A 26,312-nucleotide genomic window follows, 5' to 3' on the forward strand; every position below is an offset into this window, starting at 1 on the left:
TTTAGTTTTAGCTATAGTGTGGAGGGAGAAGACTTTTTTTTAACCAACGCCATTAGTTTAGTTAGTTATACAAGGTAAAAAAGCAATATGAAAAGTATAGAACACGGATCAACCAATCAGAATTCCCCCTTCACAGATGTCACACCTGATTGGTAGCAGTAGATTGTTGTGCATTACTTTACTGACTCGGACTGTTGTCTTTGTTTGTTAGAAAACAGAGTATATATATAATATTACGATGCAAATGATATTCAAATAAACTCAAATGCCCTTAACCAAAACATTATTTCTTCTGGATAGAGGTTTAGGATTTTGTTTATTTTTCTTGTCACCACATTCTCCTCATCACCTACATTAAAATGACACAGCAAATGCACAAGCTTTCCGCAAGCAATCTACCACGGAATGATTTCAGGTTGCACATAAATTAAGGGACATAATTGATGTGCAAATTAATTTGTTTGCACTTGGAGTATTTTCAACTCATCACTTCTGAAACTCATCCAACGAGTCAGGAAACGTTAAATATATTAGGATTTTTTTACAGCCTCAATCAAATTTTCCCTAGTGTTTGAAAATTGGATTGTAGAAAATAAAAACCTCTTCATCTAGTAATTTATTTGATGATGAATTCTTTTTCATCCTGGAGGAAAAAAAAACAACTTATGGATTTACAAATATTAATGACAATTCAGTGGAAATATAAATTTTTAAAAAATGTACATTTGATTTTATCTTTAAATAAACAATACAATTTGACGGATGAGAGCAATCAGTAAACTCCTAATGTTGTCTGGTCATAATAAAATACAACAGGCTTTTGGTGTATAAAAACAAAAAATGACTTTATAACAAACATGTAAAAAAGGTTCCAATATTACTAGTTCTGGCAAAATACAGTGAGCTGGGTTGGTACACTTTAGTTGTTTGTAACGTGGATTAGTAATGTATTTTTGTTCCTGTCTGTGACTGTATTGAACATTTCTATGATTGTTAATGTAGTATTTTTTAGTAATGCAAATGATACTGACAGTTATACTATTACAGTTTACAAAAAAAAAGGAAATTTGACAAACACAGCAAACCTTCTTGATTACTTTGAAATTCTGCCCACTGAAGACTGTACATGGCTTCTGGCCCTCAGATCCCTAAATTTTATTGATTCCTCATGTAATAATGCACCCCACTCCATGCCAACATAAGCCCTGTTGAAGGGGTACTGATGAGCCCTCAAAACATTGCTGTTTTTGTGACATTTTATGTAACAAATAAGAATAGGAAAACATCTTAGTAAGCGTGGCACATTTTTCTTCTTTTGGACAGCCCTTTTAGATTTGTGGTACTGAGATCCTTAGTGAAAAGGAAAGACAACTGTCTCTTTCTTTTGGAATATGGAAAATTTGACTATTTAGGGTTCAGCTTTCTTTTTTCATTTATGAACTTGTAAAACAAAGATGTGTATGTTAAATAAAAAAATTAAGCAACACTTTAAAAATCTTAAAGCATGAATATTTCCTTGGTATAGGGCAGGGGTCTGCAACCTGCGGCTCCGGAGCCGCATGCGGCTCTTCAGCCTCCTTGTTGTGGCTCCCTTCGGCTGCCGCGGGGAGATCTCTGATGGGGGATCCCCTTCCTCCCAAGACACTGCGGAGGGTGTTATGTTTTGCGGCTCCAGACTATTTTTCTTTAGTGGAAGAGGAGGCAAAATGGCTCTTTTGATAGTAAAGGTTGCTGACCCCTGGTATAGGGTATAACCAGAAAGTAATCAGGAAGGGAGTGATTATCCTTAACTTCACTTTTTTGTAACCCTTCTCAAATGTCTTTCCTCATTCCTTCACTGTTTAAATGTATTTATATCTTCCCTGTAGACTTTAGGCCAGTCAATTGAAATCACAATATGGGAAGGCATTTCATCCTCTTGAACTATTAACTATTAACTAGTGAGCTTCTCTGGTTTTTGGCAGCATGGGAGGGTGGTCCATGATGTGTTAGGGTTGGTTCAGACCTGCTTGGAGATCAAGCAAACTTACACACAGCTGGCATTGTTGGCATCTTGCCATTCGCTCAGTCGCTTGCACTGCAGTGCTGGTTTTTAAAGAACCAATGTCTGCACATTATACAGCTGACAGCTCCATTCATTTTCTTTAGAGCTGCCACCAGGAGAACCTAGGCAGGAGGTAAGTACTGCAATGAGAGTAGTATTTGTTCTCTCTCTCGCTTTATGTGTGTGTGTGTGTGTGGGTTTATATATATATGTATGTATGTGTGTGTGTATATATATATATATATTTATATAAGCTTTAAAAAATGCATAACTAAAATAAATAGTGTTTACATCTGTCTGGAGTACAGCTTTAACTCAGGTTATCTTTTGAGTACATTTAAGTCTGCAGATACCCAATTTTATCCAATGCAAGATAGTGTTTTATCAAGATTTGCTTTAAAACAGTGTTTTTCCTAACCTACCAGTTCTACGGGAACATTTATTCAAGTAGGAAGTAGAAGCAGACAGCTCAGATACCACATAACTAATTGGTATGCTAAGATTTTCTCAAAGAATCAAAACTTTTATCTTCAAGCAATGCTGAGGGAGCCTAATTATTGGTACTGGCCTACATTAGGTGCTCAGGGAAATTACTTCATGCTCCAAACATGAGCATGAAGACAAAAGCTCAATACTAAATAAACATATCTTACATTTGTAAAGAAACATTTTTTGTCTTCATGAGAAAAGATTGCTTTTACTGTGTCGCATTGCAGACCTGTTTTATTAAGAAAGCATTTAATATTTTAGTACTTGCCCTGTATGTAATATCTTAGATTTTACAATAGGATGAATACCAATGGTGGCCCAGAAAGCTAAAGGATAAAACTGTAAAGCAAGCATAGCATTTTTTTTCCAAAAAGATCAGAATTACAATCTGTGAATATGCACAGCAATTGAATTATATTATTCTTTATTATTATTAGTATTATTAATATTATTATTAAAAAACAGGATTTATATAGCGCCAACATATTACGCAGCGCTGTACATTAAATAGGGGTTGCAAATGATAGACTAATACAGACAGTGATACAGGAGGAGAGGATTCTGCCCTGAAGAGCTTACAATCTAGTAGGTAGGGGAATTTACACACAATAGGGTGGGAGATATGTAATAGTGGGAAGTAGTGATGGTTTCAAAAGGCAGAAGAAGGGTAGGCAAGTTTGAAAAAATAGGTTTTGAGGGCTCTTTTAAATGAGCAGTAAGTAGGAGCAAGCTAAATAGGATGAGGAAGACCATTCCAGAGAGTTGGGGCAGCTCTAGAGAAGTCTTGTATCCGTGCGTGTGATGAGGTTATGAGTGAGAAAGTCAGTAGTGCGTCATTGGAGGAGCGGAGAGAGCGGCTGGGGGAGTATTTTTTTACCAGGTCAGAAATGTAAGTGGCGCAATAACTGTGTAGGGATTTGAAGGCAAAGCACAGGAGCTTGAATTTGATTCTAAGGTGAAATAGAAGATCTTTGTAGATCTACAAAGAGATGCAGCGGAGGAGGAGTGGTGGGAAGGATGGATGAGTCTGGCTGCAGCATTCATAATAGATTGTAGAGGAGAGAGTCCGATTAGTGGAATACCAGCAAGAAGAATGTTACAGTAGTCCAGACGGGAGATGATAAGAGCATGTACAAGGAGTTTGGTGGTCTCAGGGGACAGGTAGGGGTGGATTTTGGAGATGTTGCGTAGGTGAAAGTGACAGGACCTGGAAATGTAAATGAGAGGGCAGAATCAAAGGTGACACTAAGACAACGTTCCTGAGGGGAGGGCCGAATAACAGTGTTAACGGTTGAGTTTCAGGAATCGGTCAGACATCCATGATGAAATGGCTGACAGGCAGCATCAGACCTTATCCAGGACTGAGGGACACAGGTCAGGGGTGGACAGATAGATTTGAGTGTCATCAGCATACAGATGGTACTGTAAGCCAAAGGAGGATATGAGACTACCGAGAGAGGAGGTGTACAGAGAAAAGAGAACCGGTCCAAGGACTGACCCTTGGGGAACACCAACAGGGAGGAGAGTGGGCGAGGAGGAGTTACCATTGAAGGAAACTTGAAAGGATCGGTCAGACAGATAGGAAGCAAAGCAAGAGAGAGCAGTGTCACTGATACCATGGGAGCGCATGATTTGTATTAATGAATGTATTGTGACAGTAATCATTTGGTCTAAAATTGTATAATTATAAAATTTTTTTTTTAGAGTTTTAGGAAATGCTTTATTATGCTGATATTTTTACAGGGAACACCAAATCATATAAGATAGGCAGGGCTCCACATGACTTATCATTGACATACTTTTAAATATTTTTACAATAACATGTATGTCGAATACTAAACAGTACTTTTTGCCCTATGCTAGGACAGTTACGCATCAGTGATTTCAAAAAGCACACCAGGATCCAGTTAGAAGGGTAAGGAAATCCAAAATGGGGACCCATTTGGGCTCTTTGGTAGGAAAAATTGTTTTTTCAGAGCTGAGATTATAAGTGAGATGCCGACCATGTTTCCTATGTGCATAGGGAGCATGGCCAGCACCTGGTTGATACAGGAGCTGATTGAGGGATAGCTTGTAGCGACAGGCCTTTAATTACTTCAGTATTGTAATTCAAAGTTTGCCATTACATCAGGCAATAACAATCCTATCAGCAGATGTTCCTTAGCTTCATCCTTTATCTAAGGATGATCTTCACATGTTGCAGAATACACAATCCTTAATTACATATGGGATAGTGAAACAGAATAACAAACAAAAAAAATGAACAACAAAATAAATTGTCACACAAACACATAGTTTTCATGGTCCCCAATTGCCAGTTTCCAATAAAGGGGTGACCCAAACCTAAAGATAAACATTGAATGAACTGATGTAAAAAAATATAATGAACTAGCCTTAAAAGCATAGACCAAACTATAACCATTTAAAATTCATCATATCACATGCGCATCTAGAATTACACTGGATACCTAACCAATACTAAATAAAGTTACAACAAATATTAAAAGACAGAAGAAAGTAAGGTTGAATGGGGGTTAGCATGAACTGGTCTCTTAGAATAGTCTGAGCAGAGAACAGGAAGGGTAAAATCTGTCAGTTACTGGATACAATTAGAAGCCTGATGCTGTTAAATGCTGCAAACACAGACAAGTGAGTACCTGTAATAAAGCAGAGAGAAACAAAGAACCACCTGGGGCCACTACTAAATGCTTGGGAACTCTGGTAATTTTTTTGCATATGATGAAAAAGAATACTAGTATACCCTGTGACAGAATAATCAGTATGTTTCCTGGACAACAGATGGTCCGTTTATTTTAAAAGTTTGGAACCAAGCATAGCAGTGAAATGCTTAACGGGGTTCTACATTTTCTAAATCAATTCAAAACTAAGAAAAGCATTTGGGCTGGAAATATAGCCAAATACAGTCCATATTTCTTTAGAGTCCTGTACCATTGCAAATTACGATTTATTTAAATTTTTTTGCTCTACAATGCCTGACCAGTTTTGTCAAACTATGCAACTACTTCAAAGGATGAGAAACGCCACTGGCACCCCCGGTGCTCTGACTCGTTGGGATCTTCTCATGATTATACAAAGCCTGACCTAATAAGGTCAATAAAGTAGATCTACACCCAACCACAAAAAATTTATAGAAGATTTATTTAATAACATGAAAATGTTGTAAAAATAGAAAAAACAGGAAGGGGCTAACATACAACAAGGTCTAGGATGTGATGAAGAAAGAGGTAAAAATCCCCAGAACATTACTGTTTATTGTATTGTTCATCTGTTGCACAAAGAAATTGACCTACCAAAGGCTGTCTTTTCACATTTCTGTCTATACATTAACTATCCTTTGCTCAAGGAATTGACAGTGTTATATATACCGTGCTCCCCACAGCAGTAAATTAGCTAATTGTTTGGTTTCCTTGGCTGCTGTACAATTATATCTTTTGACCTTAACCCCTTTCAATTTGTGTTTTCCGTTCTCTATTTCAGCCTTCTCCTCCCGGAGTTATAAAGTAGAATTGATAAGCTTTTTCATTAGAAGAAAATTGGGCAGGAAAATTGTCTCCCTGGAGCATGTGGGCATGTGCATTTACTGTCCACATATAGTCTAGTTTTTTTTACTTTTTTGTAGGTTTGTGTTTTTCTTTTTATCTGTTTTTTTTTTTTTTTTGCAAGCATGTGTCTAGTGAGACAAGGCAGCTCCATGGCTTTTGTTTCTCATCACAAATGAATTTGTAGCGCCACAGATCGCTGGCTCTGACAAGCCATACATATTTATCAGGTTGGAATTGGGACATGGCTGAATGCAGACAAAAACACTGGCTACAGATACAGAAAACAGACAGGGAAAACAAAAAAATCTGATATATGTTCTCCTAAAACACATGCCAAGGAATGAGTAGCTGAAATGTTATGGAACTACATTTTGTTGTTTGCCATATTAATATTACACCAAAATATTGCACTGTACTCTGGAACAATTACTGTGCTTACAATTGAATGTGACAACCATAGCCACATAACATTACAGACAGCCAACTTAGGAAGGTGTCCAATTTTATTATTAGCAAGAGGAAAAGTACTTTTTGAGGAGCTATTGAAAAAAATAAACTGGCATTCCTAGCACTTGGTTTGCATTCCAATATGTAATACCATTGAGATCATGTATGCAACTACCCCCTCTGTTGCAGCATGCTGGTTAGATTTAGGTTAAAACACCTCATGAGTACATGATTTTTATGAATTCCTCTCCTTGCTTTCAGACAGAGTTGGCAAAGAGTCCTATGTATGTGGAACAGGTAAAAAACATAGACTGACTATTTTCTTGGGGTAATGATAAGAATGTTTTTATTAGTTGAGAAGTGTATTTGTGGTCCTGTGTTGCAGGATTGGAAATAAAATTTTTTGATCCTTCAAAAGCACAAATCTGTTTTAGTCACCTATAAACCTGTAATGCCTTTGTAGGCACATTCTTCAAACCTCTACAGTGATGGACTAGGGACGTATAATCATTCCCTCAGATCATGCTACAGCTGTTCCCAAAACTGTGGAAATTCCAAAAAAGGATATAATTCTGTGCCCCTTATATGACATAAACTCCACTGCTACCTGGAAATGTAGTTCTGCTGCGCACTGTCTTGTAATTGTTATGCCAAAGAGGGATTGAAGGGATTAAGTAACTCTGTAATTGAATCAGTGCATAGCACAGGCAAGCCTTAATAAAACAGACCTTTTTTATGCCTTTTTATGTCTATTTTATACAAACCCCGAAATGGCAGAATTATTCCTTCAAAAACTAAGAGTCATGCAAGTTGGCCATTGTCTTCTGAAAACAGTTTGAGATGGGGGAAACAAATGTGACCAATTGTCTCTGTAAGCATTACTCACCCATAGCTTTTAGCAGCAGAGTTCAGGTACATTTTAGGTTATGGGTGTTCTTTCTGTATACTTCCTTTACCAATGTTTAAGATATTCTATTTCTATTTATTCCTTTATACATTTCCAGTAAAGTTTTATAACACTTAAATACCTTTTCTATCCCTCTTCAACTTTATTCACTCTTTTCTTCAGAAATGCACATAAACATTTTTTTGTTCTATTTTTTCTTTGATGTGTAAATACCTTTCCTATGCTTTTTACCAGTAACATATCTGTAGTGAAAATAGTACAAAAGGAATAATTAGAGAGCTTTAAAGCTACCTTGTTGTTCCCAATAAACAAAGGTTTTTGCTGCAGTTTAAAATGTACGTTTAGCCAATCCAGTATGGAATTTTTAGAATATCTTGTGGCTTTCTGTTTGTCTTGGTGACCATTGTCACTAAGATATAAAATAATTTAAATTTTACAGTTGTCATTTGAACACAAGGTAAAGGAAATCTTCAAATGGCAAAACACATTCAAGTGATGACTGTCTAAGACTGCATCACTCACATCTTTTCTTTTTAAAAATCCATTCACGTTGCAAAAAGCTAAGCGTTAATTTTATTTTATTTTTTTTCATGTTAATGTCGGTTTGTTTTAATTCAAGCTTTAGTACACAGCCATTATTAATAACTCTGCTTTAAGATTTGGCTGCGCTTGAACTAGATTGTGATTAAATAATGTATATATTCCATTTTTCAACTGTTAACTGTTCAATTATTAACTTTAATAATTTGTATTTTAAGGAAAAAGCAGACCTGGGTGAAATAAACTTCTCATTGTGTTACCTACCAACTGCTGGACGCCTTACTGTCACCATCATTAAAGCCACTAACTTAAAGGCCATGGATCTGACTGGGTTCTCAGGTAAGTTTAATATATTTATTTTTTTATCATTTGTATAAAAGTTTTAACTTTATTAAGTTCTACCAAGAGGGTGTGATCCTATGATTTTACTTTAAAATCCACAGAGGAAAGATTTATAGGCTTATCTTTAACTCTCTACCAGAGAAATGACCTGCATATCTGTGGACCCATAGCTAACCAAAGCTCAATTTCCAACTTCTGAGCTCTATATGTAACCACAAGGTAAAGGCAATTCTAATGTTGCTGTGATTTAAAGGCGTGTGGCATGTTTATTTTAACTGATGCCTTGCTACAAGGATAATGTGCCATGCTATGTTATACAGCTACATTATTACAAGAGGGGGTTACATGATATAATAAAAAGTGACATTTCAATAGGAAGCCACCTGTTACAAGATAAAGCTGTATGGATGTCTGTCTCTGCTTAACAACTGTTTACATTGAAGACCTACAGGGGTAATATTTAATATTAGCTGACACTGATAAAATTTTGTTTATGAAATCTATCACTTAAAAATGATATGAGAGTTAAACAACAAATACTATAAATGTATTTCAAGAACATGTTGATGTATTTACATGTAACATGTACATACAGTATCTTATTATAAATTAAAGGATTTAAAATTAAGGCACACTGATAAATTATTCATTTAGCTTTTTTTCCCATATGTTGGACTAAAAAACATTGAAGGTACTGTAGATCCCCTTTAAATGATCTAAAGGTTTATAATTAGTTGCTTAATTGGAACAATTGTATAGCTAGTGAAGTCAGTTCTGACTAGTGCTAATGCTGTGCATAAAGCACTGTATACATAAAAAAATAAATTGGATAATAGCTTACCAATGGATTAATACAGTCACATGCCACAACCAATATATGATGGATATTTTCATAGTAACCCTATAGTTAATCATTTACCTGCTGAAAAAAAAGGTCAGATTGCAATTTGCTGTATGAATCAAAAGAATTACTGACCTTTTATATATGCTTAAATGGCTTTGTAAAGGGTTTTTATTAGAGAAGTGGAGTCTGAAATTAATCCTGTAGAAAAGTGGAAAATACATTGATAATATTTATAAAAAAAAAAATAAGCATAACAAATATAAATGTACAAATATACATATTTCCTTTCTCATAAGATCCATACGTGAAAGCCTCTCTTATCTGTGAGGGCCGAAGACTAAAAAAGAGGAAGACATCTATAAAGAAGAACACTCTGAACCCAACTTATAATGAGGCACTAGTGTTCGACATTCCTAATGAAAATATGGACCACGTGAGCCTCACCATTGCTGTAATGGATTATGATTGGTAGGTATTAGCATTTGTTTTTGAAGTTAAATACAAGTATGATTGCATTGTAGGTGACCTTTTCACAAAGCTAAAGTCCACTCAATACTGGGTCCCCTGTTTTGCCCTTTGGGTAACCAGTTTCTGTCCAGGACTTGGGAACATTCTTTAAACTTACAATCACATTTGTTTAGTGCTGATTTAATTTTTCAGCCAAGTTACTGAATTTTCTATTTATTCCTCTGGAGAGACCACTAGGAAGTACAACTGCTTTAGTGACAGTCCTCTATGTAAGACATGGGAGGCGTACCAGACAGCTTAAAACTTCAGATAAAAACATAGAGGAACATGAGAATTATATATGCTGTCAATATCAACCCTTCTTTCTGAAAATGCTAAATACCTGGTTGTCATTTTACATCAATACCTTTTCATTTGACAGGTTAGTATGAAGTAGTTGAAGGCAGAATATCCTGGTCAGAAAAGTAAATTGTACAATCAGAAATGACAGGCGTCTTTTAATTTTAGCAAGACACTGGCAGTGGCAACCCACTTATTTCAATCTTTGACAGTTTTCCTATAAATTACATTTAAGACCCAATTGAACTTTCAGTTTAAATAAATTTTAGGTGCATGAAAACAAAAGGTGTACATAGTATTACAGTTGTTCCTGAAAGCACCCACAGTCGTACTAGTCCCCACTAAGTGGTCTTTTTTCGAAGGTCAAACATTCCCCCTGCTGATTTAGTCCTATAGTTTTGTTTTCAGGAAAACTCATGCCTTTTTGCTGATAGGAAAACCATAACTCTGAATATTGAACTCTGCCTGTGCAGAGGGATCATTGCTTCCATATGGAGGGCCCTTCACTATATTATTCTGGTGTGGGACCTGATTATGTATTGAAGTACTTGAAATCATTGTTGTGATTTATAGCTCTAACTTTTTATCTGAATAATTTGAGTCCCCCAGACAGATCAATCTGTTCATGTATTTTTTTTTCTAAATCTTTTACTAAACTATTTTACTATTATCCTTTAATATGTAATTTTGCCTGAATGTTTCAATAAACGCAAATTTCTTTACTGCTTACATATAGTATTTTTTTTATATACTATATGTATACAAGCAGTGGTATTTATTTTATTACCTGGGGATGCAACCTAAGTCAGTTTTCTAGAGCAGGCAGAATCCTATGGGGAGAGATCACCAGAGCTGAGCTGTATCCCAAGATAATAAAACCAGACAATGCTGTCTGAGTATAGAGATCAGCAGCGGACATACACAGAAGTAATCCACAAAAGAAATTCTTGGTATTCAGTTCAATAAGAACAGATTGATCCTAGAGTCCTGAAAGTCTATGCCCTATAACTCAAAGTTTTTGAAAAGCATACCTTTTCTAAAATATACCATATAAGTTGCTTGTATTTGCAACATTACCACAGAACATTGATGGTAAACAACTGCTTTTATACCATAGCAAGTAAAAGGATGATTCCCATTTAAAAGTACAGGTAGTCGCCGGGTTAAGGACATCTGACATACAGACACCTCCTAGATACGTACGGTGCTTCCCTGCTCGTTTGTGTGCAGGATGGAGGCTTGAAGGGGGGAGGGGGCGTTTTGCATGACTTGCAGAAGAAATCTTTTCTTAAACACAGCTGAGACTGAGGTCTTTCTGCAGCCTCTTGTAACTCTCCAATGACCAAGACAAACTCTGCAGTTGTTTCTTTTTGCTAATCAAAGCACAGCTTGCTCTAGAAGGTAATGAATGTCTAGGCTCCATAAAGATTTTTTTTTGCTTTGTTCGTGATTAACTCACAGTGAGGATTTTATACAGTAACTGACACCTTACTGCCTAATAATATGTTGAGACAAACATCTGTCCTCATTGCATTTATTAAAATAAAGTACCTGTTCTGACTTACATACAAATTCAACTTAAGAACAACAGGCCCTATCTTGTATGTAATCTGGGGACTACCTGTATTTGATTTTGTACAATTTCTTTAAACCAAGTTTTTCTAAGCAATGTTGACTGATTGCATAGCAATGACTAGTTGTAGGTTTGTTGTCTGGTGTATACTTTGCAAATGTCCTAGAGATATGGAAATGACAAGGAGGTAATTATAGTAATAAGGTGGAGAGAGGTCGGGAGGTATAGTTAACTGAGATCAAGGTTGTATGTACAGTTTGTACTGCCCTAGGTAATGTTCACATGTGATAATGAGCCATCATGTTTTTGAGAACAAAAAATCTGTGAATGAATGAGGTGGGTCAGGAACAATTGGCCTGAGATAAAAAATCTAGATAATGATGGACGTTCTTCACTCAAAAAAACACCGAAATACTCCTTGGAAGAAGCTTATAATGTGTAATGATACAGTTCACACAAAGAGATTGCAGTACACACAAAGAGTCAATACTGAATGTAAAGCTGAAGTTTGGATTTAAATGCTTTTCAGTATCTATTGAAAAACAAAATCAGAAAGCATTTGAGTTTTTGAGAAGGTTCTGAATGTCATAATTTCCCTCACTAATAGGAAGAAGTGTAACTTTTATGTATTTGTTTTCACAGTATAGGTCATAATGAAGTAATTGGGATGTGCCGTGTGGGCAGTGACGCAGACATGCCGGGCAGAGAACACTGGAATGAGATGCTGGCAAACCCTAGAAAGCCAATTGAACACTGGCATCAGCTGGTTGAGGTAAATACCTACAGGGGAAATTAAAACACAAAACAAATCATCATAGTCAAGATCCACTGTCACTACTTCTATAGACCTTTGTCGTGAGTACGGCCTTTGAATGACCCAATACGGGTAGCAACTTCAGCAGTAAACTAAGTTTTGACCATTTGGTACTCACGGACCACCTTATTTCAGACCCTTCTTCTTTTTACTTGCTTGCGTACTGTCTGGCGCACCTGTCATTAAACAGCTAATGTCTCAGAGGTCAGGGCTCTTGGCTTATTGAAATAAATAACACTGACAAGAAAATAAAAGGAAAAAGAAAAAAGTTTTTTTGCAAATAATATGCATATATATATATATATATATATATGCATATTATTTTTCCTTTTATTTTCTTGTCAGTGTTGCAAAACTGGTGTGGTAACTGTTGAGTCTGAAATTGGTAATATATATACCTTTGCTAATTTTTGGTCTGTCAAAACAAACAAAATGTAAATATAAATATAGGCATTATAAACTATATAAATATAGGCAAATAAAGGCATTACAAACTGCAAAACTAGTGTGGTAACTGTTGAGTCTGAAATTAGTAACAACTGGCATGGAAATCCATTAAACACTAAATTAAAACTCCTTTGTATTCTGTTAATTAATCTTTATCCTTCCCTTAAACCTCCAAAATGGTCACTATGCCATCATGCATGACTCCCTACTGGTAAATTTGATGATTGTTATTTACTTATTACATATTAGTGATTTTTCATCATTGCAGGAGAAGGCTCTGACCAGCTTTGTGACAAAATCTTCCCCACCACGGGAGAAGCCGAGTATCATAGTGGACAATACACAGTCTGACTAGTCATTTCCACTACACAGGAGGAGAGAAACAGATCAGGAGAGCTGTAAGTATCTAAGATCTACAATTCAAATAAGCACTTATATTTCTCAACTATTTTCATAAAAGTGTTCAAAACCTTAAGTCTACTGAGAGTGTAATCATTGAAAGTTATTATTTGGCTAGTATTTTGATTAATATTTGGCAGTTTGTTTAATTTTTTTCAGATGACGTGTGCTTTCAGCACTAATTCTTCATTTTTGTTCAAGTATTGTGATAGGTGCAAAAAGTAACTTTTATTGCTGACCTCCAGCTAGAAAGCTATTTACATCTTTTTTAGCATCTGTTGCCATCTACCATTAGAGAAAGCTAGAAGGAAGACAAACCTCGTATTGTGATGAATTGGTAATCTCTCCCATTTCCTTCTTAATGCTCCCTCTTGTGGTGGCCGAGAGCAGTTGCTGTGGAAATGGAGGATATAAATCCATTATTTTAAGGCTGCAAGTCCCTGTGTCTGAAACACTTGCGTATCAGTAGAATAGGTACCTGTTGTCAGTGCTTTCCTTTAAACAGGATGAAGTAAAAACATTTAAAGTACATTGCATGTTTTTCAAAACATACAACAAGTAATAATTAAAACCCTGGTCTGTTTTATATCACTAGGGTTCCTTTCATTTCAGATTCAGTTTATCTGGATTGACAGCTTTTACATGTTCACCACTGCTAGCAACCAAAGTACCGTAATTAGCGTCTACCGGCCTAGCCTAGTTTCCAAGGGTATAACCTCATGGCAATGCCAGCAGTGGCGTTATCATTTATCATGATGCTGTATTTCAAAGAGAGCAGCAAAACAAGCAGTCAATTTCAAGTGGACTTGTTCTTAAACAACCATTTCTAAACAGGGGTAGAGGCCTTCAACAGAGGCTGTATTCCACAATTAGGACTGTTTTAACATCACATACAGTGATTCTGACAACAATTTAAGACCTTCAGCTATATAAATACAAAGAATAATACCTATGGACCTCTTATCCCCAAGGATGGGATTTTGCAAACAGTGGTCCCAGAAATTTCTTATCCTGTACTTGAAAATTACCATCTGCTTTATTGGATAAAAAGTATCTTTGTTACTTGTGTGGATATAAAAGCAAGGACATGTTCCTAAAACCAAAATGGAGCAAGTGATTTGGACAAATTACAAAATGTCTTCAACAAGAAGACAAGAACAAGTATAGCTGAATGTGACTGACTACTACCAGGTAAACCATGTTACCCTTTAAGAACATTCACAGAAATAACCCGTAGTGCTTTGGGAACCCTTTTCCATGTATTACATGTTTATTTTTAAAAAAAGATTATACATATTTACATTACAATTGTGAAATAAAATACTATATGAAACATGCAAAGGAGGAGTTCAAAATGTATTGCTTTAACATTCATACAATGTTATAGCTTTCTATGAATGTACTGGTTTTCTGTTTCTCGAGTAGTCATCTGGTCATCACATTTTGTTGGATCATGATTTATTGTGGTTTATACTACAACAACATGAACTTTATACCAAACCAATGTTGGTATTTTATGCATTTGTTTTAATATTTTACTGATATGGCTTTTACCCTCCTCATTCTTTTTACATTATGTGTTAAAATAATACACATATAAAATATTTATCTTTTTTAAATAAAATAGTCCAACATAAAAAAGTAAAACAACTAGGGATTCGTATTTAATCAGCACGCAGTACACACACTGTTTTGGCCCAGCTAATGCCTGACCAACTATAAACTTAAAACTGAGATTCATACAAAACTTTTCAATATTGCAGGGAAGGGTTCAAGATTCTGCCAAGTTTCTGTTTTCATTATTCGAGTCCTGTTGAGGAGAATTACCTCACTTTGAAGATAAGAATCAAAAAGAATGTCCTCCAAATAGGACAAGTTAAAAAAAAATGTTCAACAGAATTTTAGAATTTTTTTTATTTCAATAAGTTTTTGTTAAAGTTTTACAAGAGAAAAAATTGCAACCCAGCATATTAAACAATCATTTTTCAAGGTGGTGCGTAAGAAACGTCAATAAACAGTCTGCCATCAGGTCAACCATGCAGGTTGTATATAGGCTTCTGGGTTGTAGGTCCTGATAATTGCCCACAGAGCTGATCCTTGTCCATAATGAGAGCCATGGTCCTTAAGGGGAGTCTTCCAGTAGAGGTAGCCCCCTTCCCACTCTATCAGGTGGTCGGATCCAATAGATTTACCTTGAGTAACGTTTTTAGTGCTAACGAGTTTGGAGAGGAAGAAATAGAAAGAAAGTTGTTTTTACAGGTTTGTCAGGGGCTTACTGCCACCACAGCTCCCCCATCTCCTATTTTTTCCAATTGCTCCAAGAGAATAGAATGTGAGGGGACTTTTCTCAATTAGACCACAGATAAAAAAAAATCTACATACCTATACCTATGTTGGCAAGATAAAGACTTCAAGTTTAAAGATGGTCATTGAAATATATGTACAAGCACTGAAAAAATTTAAACATACCCATAAGGGCCTGCCACTTTTTGTATTTTTACACCGAACTTCATAACATTGGTAAAAGTACATAAGCAAAGTAAGATTTTGTTTTTCTAAAAACAGGTTTTAAGCAGTTTTTGGCCTGCAGAACAGACAGGTTTCCCACTAAGTAAAGGTTAATAAATAGAAGCTTTTGTAAAGAGAGAAGCAATTAGGAAAACATATGACCCATATTTGCCTATCATGAGATCTGTACTGCATTAAGTATCATATATATCTATTCAATGTCCAGGAATTACTGTCTAGGGGCCCTTTGTGTTAGAGAACTGAAATGTCCATTTGTCTTTTTTCACCTTGAATATACAGCCCCCAATCTATTGTCATGATTGAATGTGCTGTAAACTTGGATCGGACTGTGGCAGCTGCCTGTTACAAAACATTTAGAGACAAATTATTTAGGTCCGATGGAAGATGTGAATCACAGTGAAGGCATTTACAGTGGTGACCAGACATTACTCATGTAGATAGATAATTATGGGCGCATAGATCTTAGATTTGTTATAACATATGGTATCAATGTACCATTTTAAGTGTTTTTCCAATAACCAATTCCAAACTTTGCACTGTGTTAACCTGTGGAGCAGCAAACTGCACCACAGGTCAACACATTTGCATAGGGTTGTGGTGTGGTTCTTGCTTCAGAGGAGAAAAGAGTAATTACACAGCCAGAGGTGACTTTCAGGATCCACGCTGTGATCCACCACAGGTTCTAAGGTGATCAAGAACAGTTGGGACAGATTGCTACAGTCAACCACAAGCATGAAAGGACTTTCAAAAATATTTAAACATTACCTGCAGCTATGTTTAACGGTGATAGGTAAAAAGGAGTGGAAAACAAAGCTAAAATATAAATAGAAAATGTAAAATGGATAGGGGTTTCTAAATAACCAGATAAACAATTTAACTAAAGCATGTTTAATGTGACAAATAAGCTAAGGCCATTTATCTAGTGTGACAAACAAGCTAAGGCTATTTATCTAATATTTAGTGACACTGCTTAAACTGTGTAATGTGCATTGCTTTTTTTTCATCTTCTGCAACATACTGCTGCTTTCAGAAATCTGTTCAATGCTTTATTAATGGCCCTGTCTGTTGGCTCTGATGAGCACTGCTAATTACAAATTTTGCTGTTGCAGAAGCCTTGATTAATTCTTGAGTATGAATAAACACAGCTACATTTACAACATGATTTGTAAACTCCTCTCTAGCTGACACAGCATTTACTGTTGTTATCTCTCTCACGTACCTGTATAGAGTAAAACCTAACATTTAATCCTATGGTGAATTTGTATAAATATATAGGTTATGGGAAGCAACTTGTCTATTGAAGTCATAGACGGAGCCATTGCAGTTCAGTAGTGTTGTCTCATTCTTGATATCCATGATGCCACTGACGGTTTGGTTTACTGGTATTGTGCTCTATTTACACAAAAATCTCAAAAATGACCATAAACCCTCCATATTTGCTCTTTTAGGGTCCTTTATAGATTTTCAACCCTAAATCAAGGGTTCTGACAAATTATTCTTTCTTACCTGGGTGACGGAGTGATTCCCAAAGTAGAAAGAACAATAATTGTTAGACTGCATTTCCCAATATCCTTGCATCACAATAGAAATGCTTACTTACTTTCACCTATCACAACTGTGGACCTCCCAACAATTTCTTTCTCTGGGAAAAAATTATCTTCCTCAAAATTTAAATCGGGTGGGGGAGTTATATACCATTGATCTATAATTACATTTTTTTAAAATATTGCTTAACTTTAAACATAAAGTGTATTATACTTGCCCAATCAAGCCCTGTAAGCTCTCCAGGTCCCTGCATGTCAGGCACTTTTTTAGTGTAAGTTGGCCCCCTCTGTAAATTTGATACGATCATGCATAAATAAAAATGTCCTAATTGCAGGTACATGGAGTTTTTTTAAAATAGTTCGGCTTCCATTGATATAAAAAAAATTAAATGATGTGCAGGAATTTTACAGAATCCTTAAGGGATCCTCCTGAATTTTGGAGGAATTTATTAGGAAATTCTTATTGCCTTTATTACAATGTGCTATAGAACGCTGTACCTGGATCTATGTGTCTCAGGTTCAAACCTGACTACATTTGCCCTGATAGGTTTTGTTTTTTCTATTATTGGTACATTTATATATACACAATGCTAGTTTCTTTTTTTTTTAGGAAGTGAAAGGGTTTTAAAGAGCAGTAATGGTTTCAGCAAAGAGTTCAAACAAGAAGCAAATAAAAGAAGCTTTTTAACTCTGGTATTTTTAATCTCGTTACATGTTCATTACGGGATCAGCTTTCTAGAAAATTACTCTGTATGTCCAAACCAAATTATCGGGAATGCAAATGAACCTTTAGTATTTGCACACAGTTGTTGGAGCAGAGATAATTGCACTCCATTGCAAAAACCCTTTTTATCATTGAACAACATGAATGACACTTGTAAGGACTGACATTGTAATAAGACCTAAGACCTAGGAACCAAAAGTAGATTTAATTTAAGGTCTCACAAAGGGTATTATGGAAAAATCTACAATTTCATTATGAGTCTTTTATGTAAGTATTGATTTTTTAGCCAATAATCAAAAGTCATCAAGTTGATCAGATAGTGATTGATTAGCTTGTATGTGTGGGAGTGGAGGGGCCTGAGTAAACAGATTTCTTGTTCTTTGAGATCTCCTTTGGGGTTAAGGTGGATTATTGGGTTTCATTTTATTTTATGTATATTCTAGTCTGAACACTACTGCACATCACATTACAGTTACTGCTAGATTTAGGTCTGTCACAAACATGAAAAAAGTTTTTAAAAACCTAGGTCCTGCATGGGCAATTGAAGCTAGAGAATGCCTAAAGAGGAAAAATAAAACGTATGGCCACTTAAGCCCTACTTAAGTTTTTTAGGCTGACATTTCTATTTCTCTGCTGTTAGGAATAACAGGAATAATGAAAAATAGCCTTAGCAGTTTATCCATTCCTCAAGCGGGGCCTAATTAATAGTGAGACTCAAAAATTATTTCTAGCCCCTCCAGACTCTGCTTGCTATTACACCAACAAATGTCTTCATATGAAACTTTAAAATGTGTTTTTTAAATGCAAATAGCATAAGTCGCTCAAACTGACTTAGCATCAACCTTCCTTCCCTCTTTACACAACAGCATCAAACTACTAGAGGCTGAGGCAGCTTTACATGCTAATCAAGAACATACCAATAGAGGGAAAGAGGGAAGAGAATGCCTCAATAACCACCTTCTCCTTCTTCTTTATCCATTCACAGGTTGGGGGTAGGGAGATAACCACTCTGCTTTGCATGACTGCAGTCAGGAGCAAAGTCAAGTCAGGGAATGCTATCTAGCAAAGCTGTGTACATTTTTAAGAATTGTTTGGTCACAAATTATTTGGCAAGTTAAATTGTTCCAATATCAGTAATTTAGTGGGAGATTTAGGAGTTTAACTTGGGCTCAACCTCAAGTAAAAACTACAGTAACCATGTCTTAGTGCCTGTGGTCCCATCTCAGTTGAAGGTGTGGTTTTGTATTAGGTCCATTTTATATCAACTTACTGATAACCCTTTGGAACCCTTTATTCCCAATATTTGGTAAATTATTAGCAGTGCTTTGGCTACCAGAACATACCCAGCTCACCAGAATTAGAAAATGCCATGTGCCACTTGGCTAGTATTTCATGTTTAATCCAGGATGAGTGTGTGCAGTTAGAAAACTTTAGCTGAACAAAGTCAGTGTAACAAAGAGGTACCTATTGTTTTAGGGACTTGCAGACACTGAATGGATCACTAGCATCCACCATTGTTGGAAATGCACATTGGCATTGGAAAACATGTATGTTGGCATTTGACAAATGTGTATGTTTGAGAATCTGGAACAGGAATACAGAGGTATTAGGTACTGTGGGAAAGCCGTATCGACCTTTTCTCTATTCAGGCACATCTAGAAAATGAGAGGGATGAACTTTCTTGTGTGAAGGCTCCTTTATTCAGGTATCATCTGAATACTCTTTCACTACATTTTCAGATGCCATTCAAGAATAACCTGTGCTTTGGTTATCTGGGGTAAAACAGTGACTGTAATTCCTTTACTTAAGTAGCACATATTTACATGTAAATTTAGAATAAGATTAGAAGAAATAAATAAAAAGACATTACAATGTGGCCAGTAGTGAGATTTGTAAAATGTATTCTACTGGGGTGGCCATGACAAAACTCATTGACGGCATCACACTTTCTTTTTTATGGCTAGTTTAGCCATAAAGTAACACTGTTGATAAAGACAAAACTGCTTTAGGAACAACCTTGCCACTTGGTTCTTCTTTTATATTATTATGTCATTTTAGCTGTATCACTGTGTGAAATACACATTGTGCTGTAAATTGTAAATGTACGGGGAAAATGCATATGTAAACAATAGGGGTCACTTGTTAAAAGAGACAGGGCAAATATTCACAGAGAATTTCAAAACCAAACGCTGCTTAATAACACTGTGTAGGCATTCTAATTCATCTTGAGGTATTGTATAAAAAAATCCATTTGTTTTTAAAAGAAAAGAAACGTTATAAAAGAAGTAAGAAATGTAATTTACATACGTTTCAGAAATGGTAAATACTTTGCCATTATCTTGTTGATGATGAAATTGTATCAGTTGTTATGGTAACCATAACATAATAAGTCTCTGCAGATAATGTAAAGCAGCTATGTGAATTATGAAGAAGTACATGGCTGTGCAGCTAGAATATTTGTGATGATGTACATAAATCGATATGCAGATTTTGGTGCTTTTATTATTTTGGTGCTGCACAAGCAGAAATCACCAAAGACTGACATTCATATCTGTCATTTCAGCTGAATACCTTACATTACTGTTATATGTTCTAGATGAATCCTTCATGACTGATTGAAAGGCATTTGCAAATGAAGATGACTGCACAATGAAGTCATCAAAATGTTTATAAAGGCATGTTGTTCAGTTGACCTGAGAGAGTATTTTGTGAATTGAGATTTTTAATGAACCAGATTATATGAGTGAAAGTGGTCTCAGAAATATCTTTGGGGTTTAGAGTTAGGGGATGTATTTTGCGGCTGGTCTGGATCCAAGATGATATCAATATACTTTGTCATTACATATGGACTGTGGTGGAATGTCTACTTAAATGACGTCAAATGGCCAGATCCGCAGAACTGTGTCCAAATAGAGTCACACCTAGAAAATGATACATTCTCTATTATAATCTATGGGAATGAATGCATGCTGCAGATTTTTAATACTGTTGCAATGCATTTTATATTAAATGTAAGCATGTATAATAATGCATATCATTGCACAAAGCCACCTGAAAAAAACAGTCTGAACCTTTATATTTTTATGAAATACTTTTTTTGCTATTGTGTTGTTCCCTATGACAGTGTCTGGCTCCACTGTGCCTACTTTTTTTTACATATGTTTCTTTATTGGCCATAAAAATTTTATTAAAAGGTTTCCACAGGTGATTTTAGTAATTCTGCTCATCCCTAGCTGGTAGTATTGATGAACAAACTTGACTGAGTGCAGTACACTACAGGCTCAGCCAACATCTTTGTCTTACGTGGGGCCTTTTTTACTGCAAACCTTAGAATGAGCTTTGTTGGGAGCTCAGGCCAACAGTGAAAGTATCTCAGTTGGCTGGTGATTGTTAGAGGGAACCACCACCCCTGACATGCACCAGTCAATTGGAACACTGCCCATCGTTACTGTAAAGATGCTAGGTTTGTAATATATATTATATAAAATCAGATGTGTGTGTGTGTATGTATATTCCACCATCACTCGAAAACTCGAGACATTTCAGACAAATTTGCCATACATGTGACTGAGACTCATGTGCACCAGTCATCTCTGTGGATGTATGTACAGTGTGTATGTCATCACTAGGAAATGCATGGAGACATTTCAACCAAACATGCTAGACATATGACTGAGACTCATGTGAGTGCACTGCTGATCTTTGTGCAGCGCTGTGCTATATGTCAGAGCTAAATTTGGTGATCACTAGGAAACGCAAGGAGACCAAACTTGCTATGTTCCACCATCACTCGGAAACACATCAAGACATTTAAACCAAACTTGCTAGACATATGACACCGCTGATCTTTGTACAGTGCTGTGGTATATGTCAGAGGTATATAAACATATGATAACAGTGTGTGACTGTGGGGGCACATTAGAGTGTCAGCTCCTCTGTACATAGACTGATGGGTCTAGCTCAGTGTTTCATTGTAAAGCACTATGGTATATGTTAGAACTATAGAAACCTATATATATAAAATTGGATGTGTGTGTATGTGTATGTGTGTATGTATGTTCCACCATCACGCAAAAACACATGAAGACATTTTAACCAAATTTGCTATACATATGACTGAGACTCATATGAGTGCGCCAGTCATCTTTGTACAGCGCTGTGCTATATGTCAGAGCTATTTTTGGATGTATGTATGTATGTATGTATGTGTGTATGTCATCACTAGGAAACGCATGGAGACATTTTACCCAAACTTGCTATGTTCCACCATCACTCGGAAACTAATCGACACATTTAAACCAAACTTTCTAGACATATGACATATGACGTGAGTGCACCACTGATCTTTGTACAGCGCTGTGGTATATGTCAGAGGTATATTTGCATGTATGTGTGTATGTGTATATGTATTGCTCAGTGACAGTGTGCCTTTTGGTTATAATTTTACATACTTTTTTTTGGACTCTTTTACAAATTTCTGGCCTGTAATAATGCCTTTGAGAAAACGTAAGGCAATTGGCCGAGTGCAATCAAAGGAAAAAAAAAAGAAACAACACCGTAGACAAGAAAATTACTATAGCTTTATTTGATCGTTTTCCTGTATAATATACAAGATTACAAAGATTGCAATAAATAAATACCCGGGCACCACCCGGGTATATATATAAATATTCCTATTTGCTGTCAGTTATTAGGAGCAGTACCAATCAAGGAAACCATCATTCACAAAGTGTTTGGCGCATGAAACAACTGGTTGTTACCATAGCAACCATGTTCACTTTTGCCACTTTGGGTCTGGAACCTTAGTGAACACCAATAATCGCTATGAACTTGAACTTCTTTTCTAGTTGACAGCTACAATGCAGAAAACTGCTAAATTTTCACAGTTTTTGCTGCAACTCTATTTATTGTGAAACTCTGATTGAATCCCAAAGCCTTGAAACATTGCTTCTGTTAATCTTTAATTGTAAGGACATATAATTGTTCAGAGGCAGAAATGTATGAGAGCTTTGTATTCCTATGTTTATATAGGGCATGTTTTTGTGTAAGGTCCATCGATTTTGTGTATATATTATATATTGCATATGTGACATAACTGTAATCACAACACCTACCAACTATTTGATCTTCCACCTAATTGCTAATCTATTATCTATTAAGATTTGTAATTTAACTATGTATTCTTTGGAGTCATCTATCATGCTAAAATATAGCTTATCGCATCAATACATCTAATTTACTGATACAATGTTGTTCTTCCTCCACAGGTATCTGAGCCACAGGCTGTGCTCTGTCTGTTTCCTCTTCATCCCACCTTTTTTAATGAGGAGGGCACAAGACTCCCAAGAAGGACAAATGAAGACAAGGCTGTAAAAATCAACTAAACCAGAAAAAAATGTAGATTTCTATGAAGCCATAGAGTAAACATGTACATTTTGGTTGAAACTACACTGAGCCATGGTGAACTTCAATAAGGCCTTTCTGACCTCAGGGTCAGGAAGACACAATGAAAGGACACAGGCTTAATAGTCACTCACCATTTCCAACTCCAGCAATGCACTAAATATAGCATGGGTGATTAAAGAAAGGAAGAGATGTGGAACGTTGATAATTCATTTAGATGAAGCAACCATTTAGGAACATTAAGTCAGAGTGAATTGCATGTAACGGAAAAGCCTCTCTTCTCAGCCTCATTTTGCCTCCTGGGATGGGGGATACAGTGCTTGACTTCCAAAGCAATGCCGCTGTGGTCTTTTGGCTTGTTTCCTGGTTTAACAGTTATTGGCTTGGTTACAACGCTTGCCTCATTTCTTGAGTGTTCCTCATGCAGACACCATAAACATAAGGATGGGAACTTTGAATTCATGTAGGATGTGGTGCACCACACACATTTCTTTTACCAGTGTTGTGGTGAAAGCAATGGCTTTGGTAAAGAGCTGTTGCTTCAAACAGGTGGAAACCACTAGTCAATAGAAAAGCAGGAGCACTCTTGCAACTCTTGCTGTAAAATGAAAGCACTTTTCTGTTGACTGTCTTTCTAATGCTTCATGTAATAATATACATTATGTATGTGTGAGCTCGACCAAATAATGTCCAATTGAGTGGTCACTGGTGGCTTTAACCTTTCTTAAAAAAGGGTAATTTTGCCAATGTTGTTATGGTGAGCGAGATTTCTAAATATGAATAATTGTTCTATGTTTGTAGAAATGGTCATGACAACTTTCTGAAAGGTTTGTCTTCCAGTCCAGACATAAAATAAAGGGGTTATGATATCCTTCCAGTGTATAAATTCACTTTTAAAAAAAGCTGTTTTGGTACATTGGTCAATATATTTTAACAAAGAGTCATTTTGTTAATGTAAAAAGAGCAAAACTCCATTTCAGTGCCACTGTATCTTCTGTAAACATTGTGCCTAACGGCTTTAATAGTTCATGAGCAGGAGCTGACATTTTATTCTTGGTAGAAACCAGTTGTTGTGACAACACTATAATTGTGAAAGTAAGGAATACACATTTGAACAGAGAAGATTCACAAATGTGAGCTTAGGTGACCAGTGTATAGTGATTTGGCACCTGATTTTCTTCTTGTGTAAACACATCTTCCATTAGACCAAATGTTTCTTACCAATGTATTTACATCAACATTGCTTAAAGGAAGTTGTACAGCATTCATGTGTCGATTTAAAGTCATCTTGATGTATTCATTATCAGTTGTTGACCACTTCCAGATGTTTGCATCTGGAGTGACTTCCATCCACCATTTCACTTTAATGGCCGACAGCCATTTTCTTTTTTAGAGCTGTTGGAGAAGCATGGAGAGTTTTGTGTACATTTCATATCATCTTGATATGAACAGATATGAAACTTTGAATTTCATAATGAGATTCTCTTTGTATGAGCAGAAGTTCTTGATTATGTACATTCAGGTTTGGTCACTGCTGATGGACAAGAGCTTGACCTAAACTCTTGGGTGCTGGCCCCGCATTTGGTGTTGGTGCTTTTCCTCTACTTTTTTTTGAATTGGATTCACCAAGGACTGCATGGACTTCATAGCATGTGCAAGCAATTTTTAAAAGAGGAACATGACTACTCTTTTGGAGGCCCATCATATCCGATTTTATCTAAGAATGAAGAAAAAGAAGATGAAATAAAAATTTGGCTCATACAACATGAAAACCATTCAAAAAATTTAAACCAAATGCACGTGTGTATTTTGTTGGAAAATTACATTTGTCTGTTTATAGTGTGTGAGAAAATGTTCATTTCTGAGCAGTCGTTGACTGTAAAGCCATACCAAACAGTGTAAAAATATAAAAAGTAATAAAAAAATGTTAAATATGGAGTAATGACAGTTATTTAAAGTTATTCAATTAAACAAATTAAAAAAAATTGCAGTTTTTCTGTAAATCATAGCTAATTGGTACTGTACACCAGAACTCTACACCAGAGTTGCTATACTTCTCAAGTTCAGCATTGTAGCTCATTGTAGTTGTCCGTTAATAAACATATGAACTTCAGTTCAACAGTTTAAAAGAAAAACTTCTGTGTTGGTAAGTTTGGAAAGGTATAAAGGTCTTGCATATAGGTGTGTTTGATGCGTTTTACCTATAACTTGCCATGAGGGCCAATAGAATAGTGCAGTACAGCATGTATACACTCACAAGGTGGAGTGTACATCTTTTAAGTTCTTACAAACTGCTATGTTTTTTGTACAAACTTTTTGAGCCTGGACGAACTGTTTCTAAAGCTCATGCAACACAAAGTATTCAACACATGTAGAGCTCAAAAACCCAACAACTAAAGAAGTGCCACATCACAAGCCAATGTATTCAAACTAGATAGTTAGAACTGCTGCAAAGAGTGGATTCAATGGCGAACTGCATGTTTTGTCCATCCACTCAGGGATTTAGGGGAGATTTAGCCCACTCCCAATGGCATTATTAAACTTGAAGGGGAACTGAAAATCTTACAAAACACTTCTAGTCTAAAATCTGGCAAACAATCCCTCCAACTGTATGGGAAGTTGTGGAGCAATGGTTCATACTCCAGCAGACACAAAACCCTTGATTCAGGGCTATCTACCAAGGCCATAAAAATTCACAATTTAGAGTAACACAAAAGTATAGAAAACATTATATAATGATTATTTTTTGCATTTGACATTTACAAATATAAAAATTTCATAGAAAATGTTGGAAAATCCCAAGTATTGCAACTTAATCAAACCACAAGAGAATAAGATCATATTTCTTGTTCAAGGTCCCTAAACTACTAAACCGCATAACTTCTTTTCACAAAGG

General features: G+C 36.0%; 1 protein-coding gene across 4 annotated transcripts in view; it reads left to right on the plus strand.

Annotated features, from left to right (window-relative positions):
- The window catches only part of SYT3 (synaptotagmin 3), a 135,418-nt gene extending 110,064 nt beyond the window's left edge, over nucleotides 1-25,354 (plus strand). For 3 of the 4 annotated variants that reach the window (XM_072425948.1, XM_072425951.1, XM_072425950.1), the window contains exons 7-11: nucleotides 8,209-8,329; nucleotides 9,473-9,644; nucleotides 12,199-12,328; nucleotides 13,086-13,215; nucleotides 23,281-25,354. In XM_072425948.1, coding sequence (XP_072282049.1) covers nucleotides 8,209-8,329; nucleotides 9,473-9,644; nucleotides 12,199-12,328; nucleotides 13,086-13,172 — 510 coding nt within the window. In that variant the 3' untranslated portion in view covers nucleotides 13,173-13,215; nucleotides 23,281-25,354. Of the gene's footprint in view, nucleotides 1-8,208; nucleotides 8,330-9,472; nucleotides 9,645-12,198; nucleotides 12,329-13,085; nucleotides 13,216-13,375; nucleotides 17,592-23,280 lie in introns of those variants that run through there. The other variant, XM_072425952.1, reaches the window with a different exon arrangement.
- Nucleotides 25,355-26,312: the final 958 nt, after the last annotated feature.

The sequence above is a fragment of the Pyxicephalus adspersus genome, chromosome 11, assembly GCF_032062135.1.
Source record: "Pyxicephalus adspersus chromosome 11, UCB_Pads_2.0, whole genome shotgun sequence".
NCBI lineage: Eukaryota > Metazoa > Chordata > Amphibia > Anura > Pyxicephalidae > Pyxicephalus > Pyxicephalus adspersus.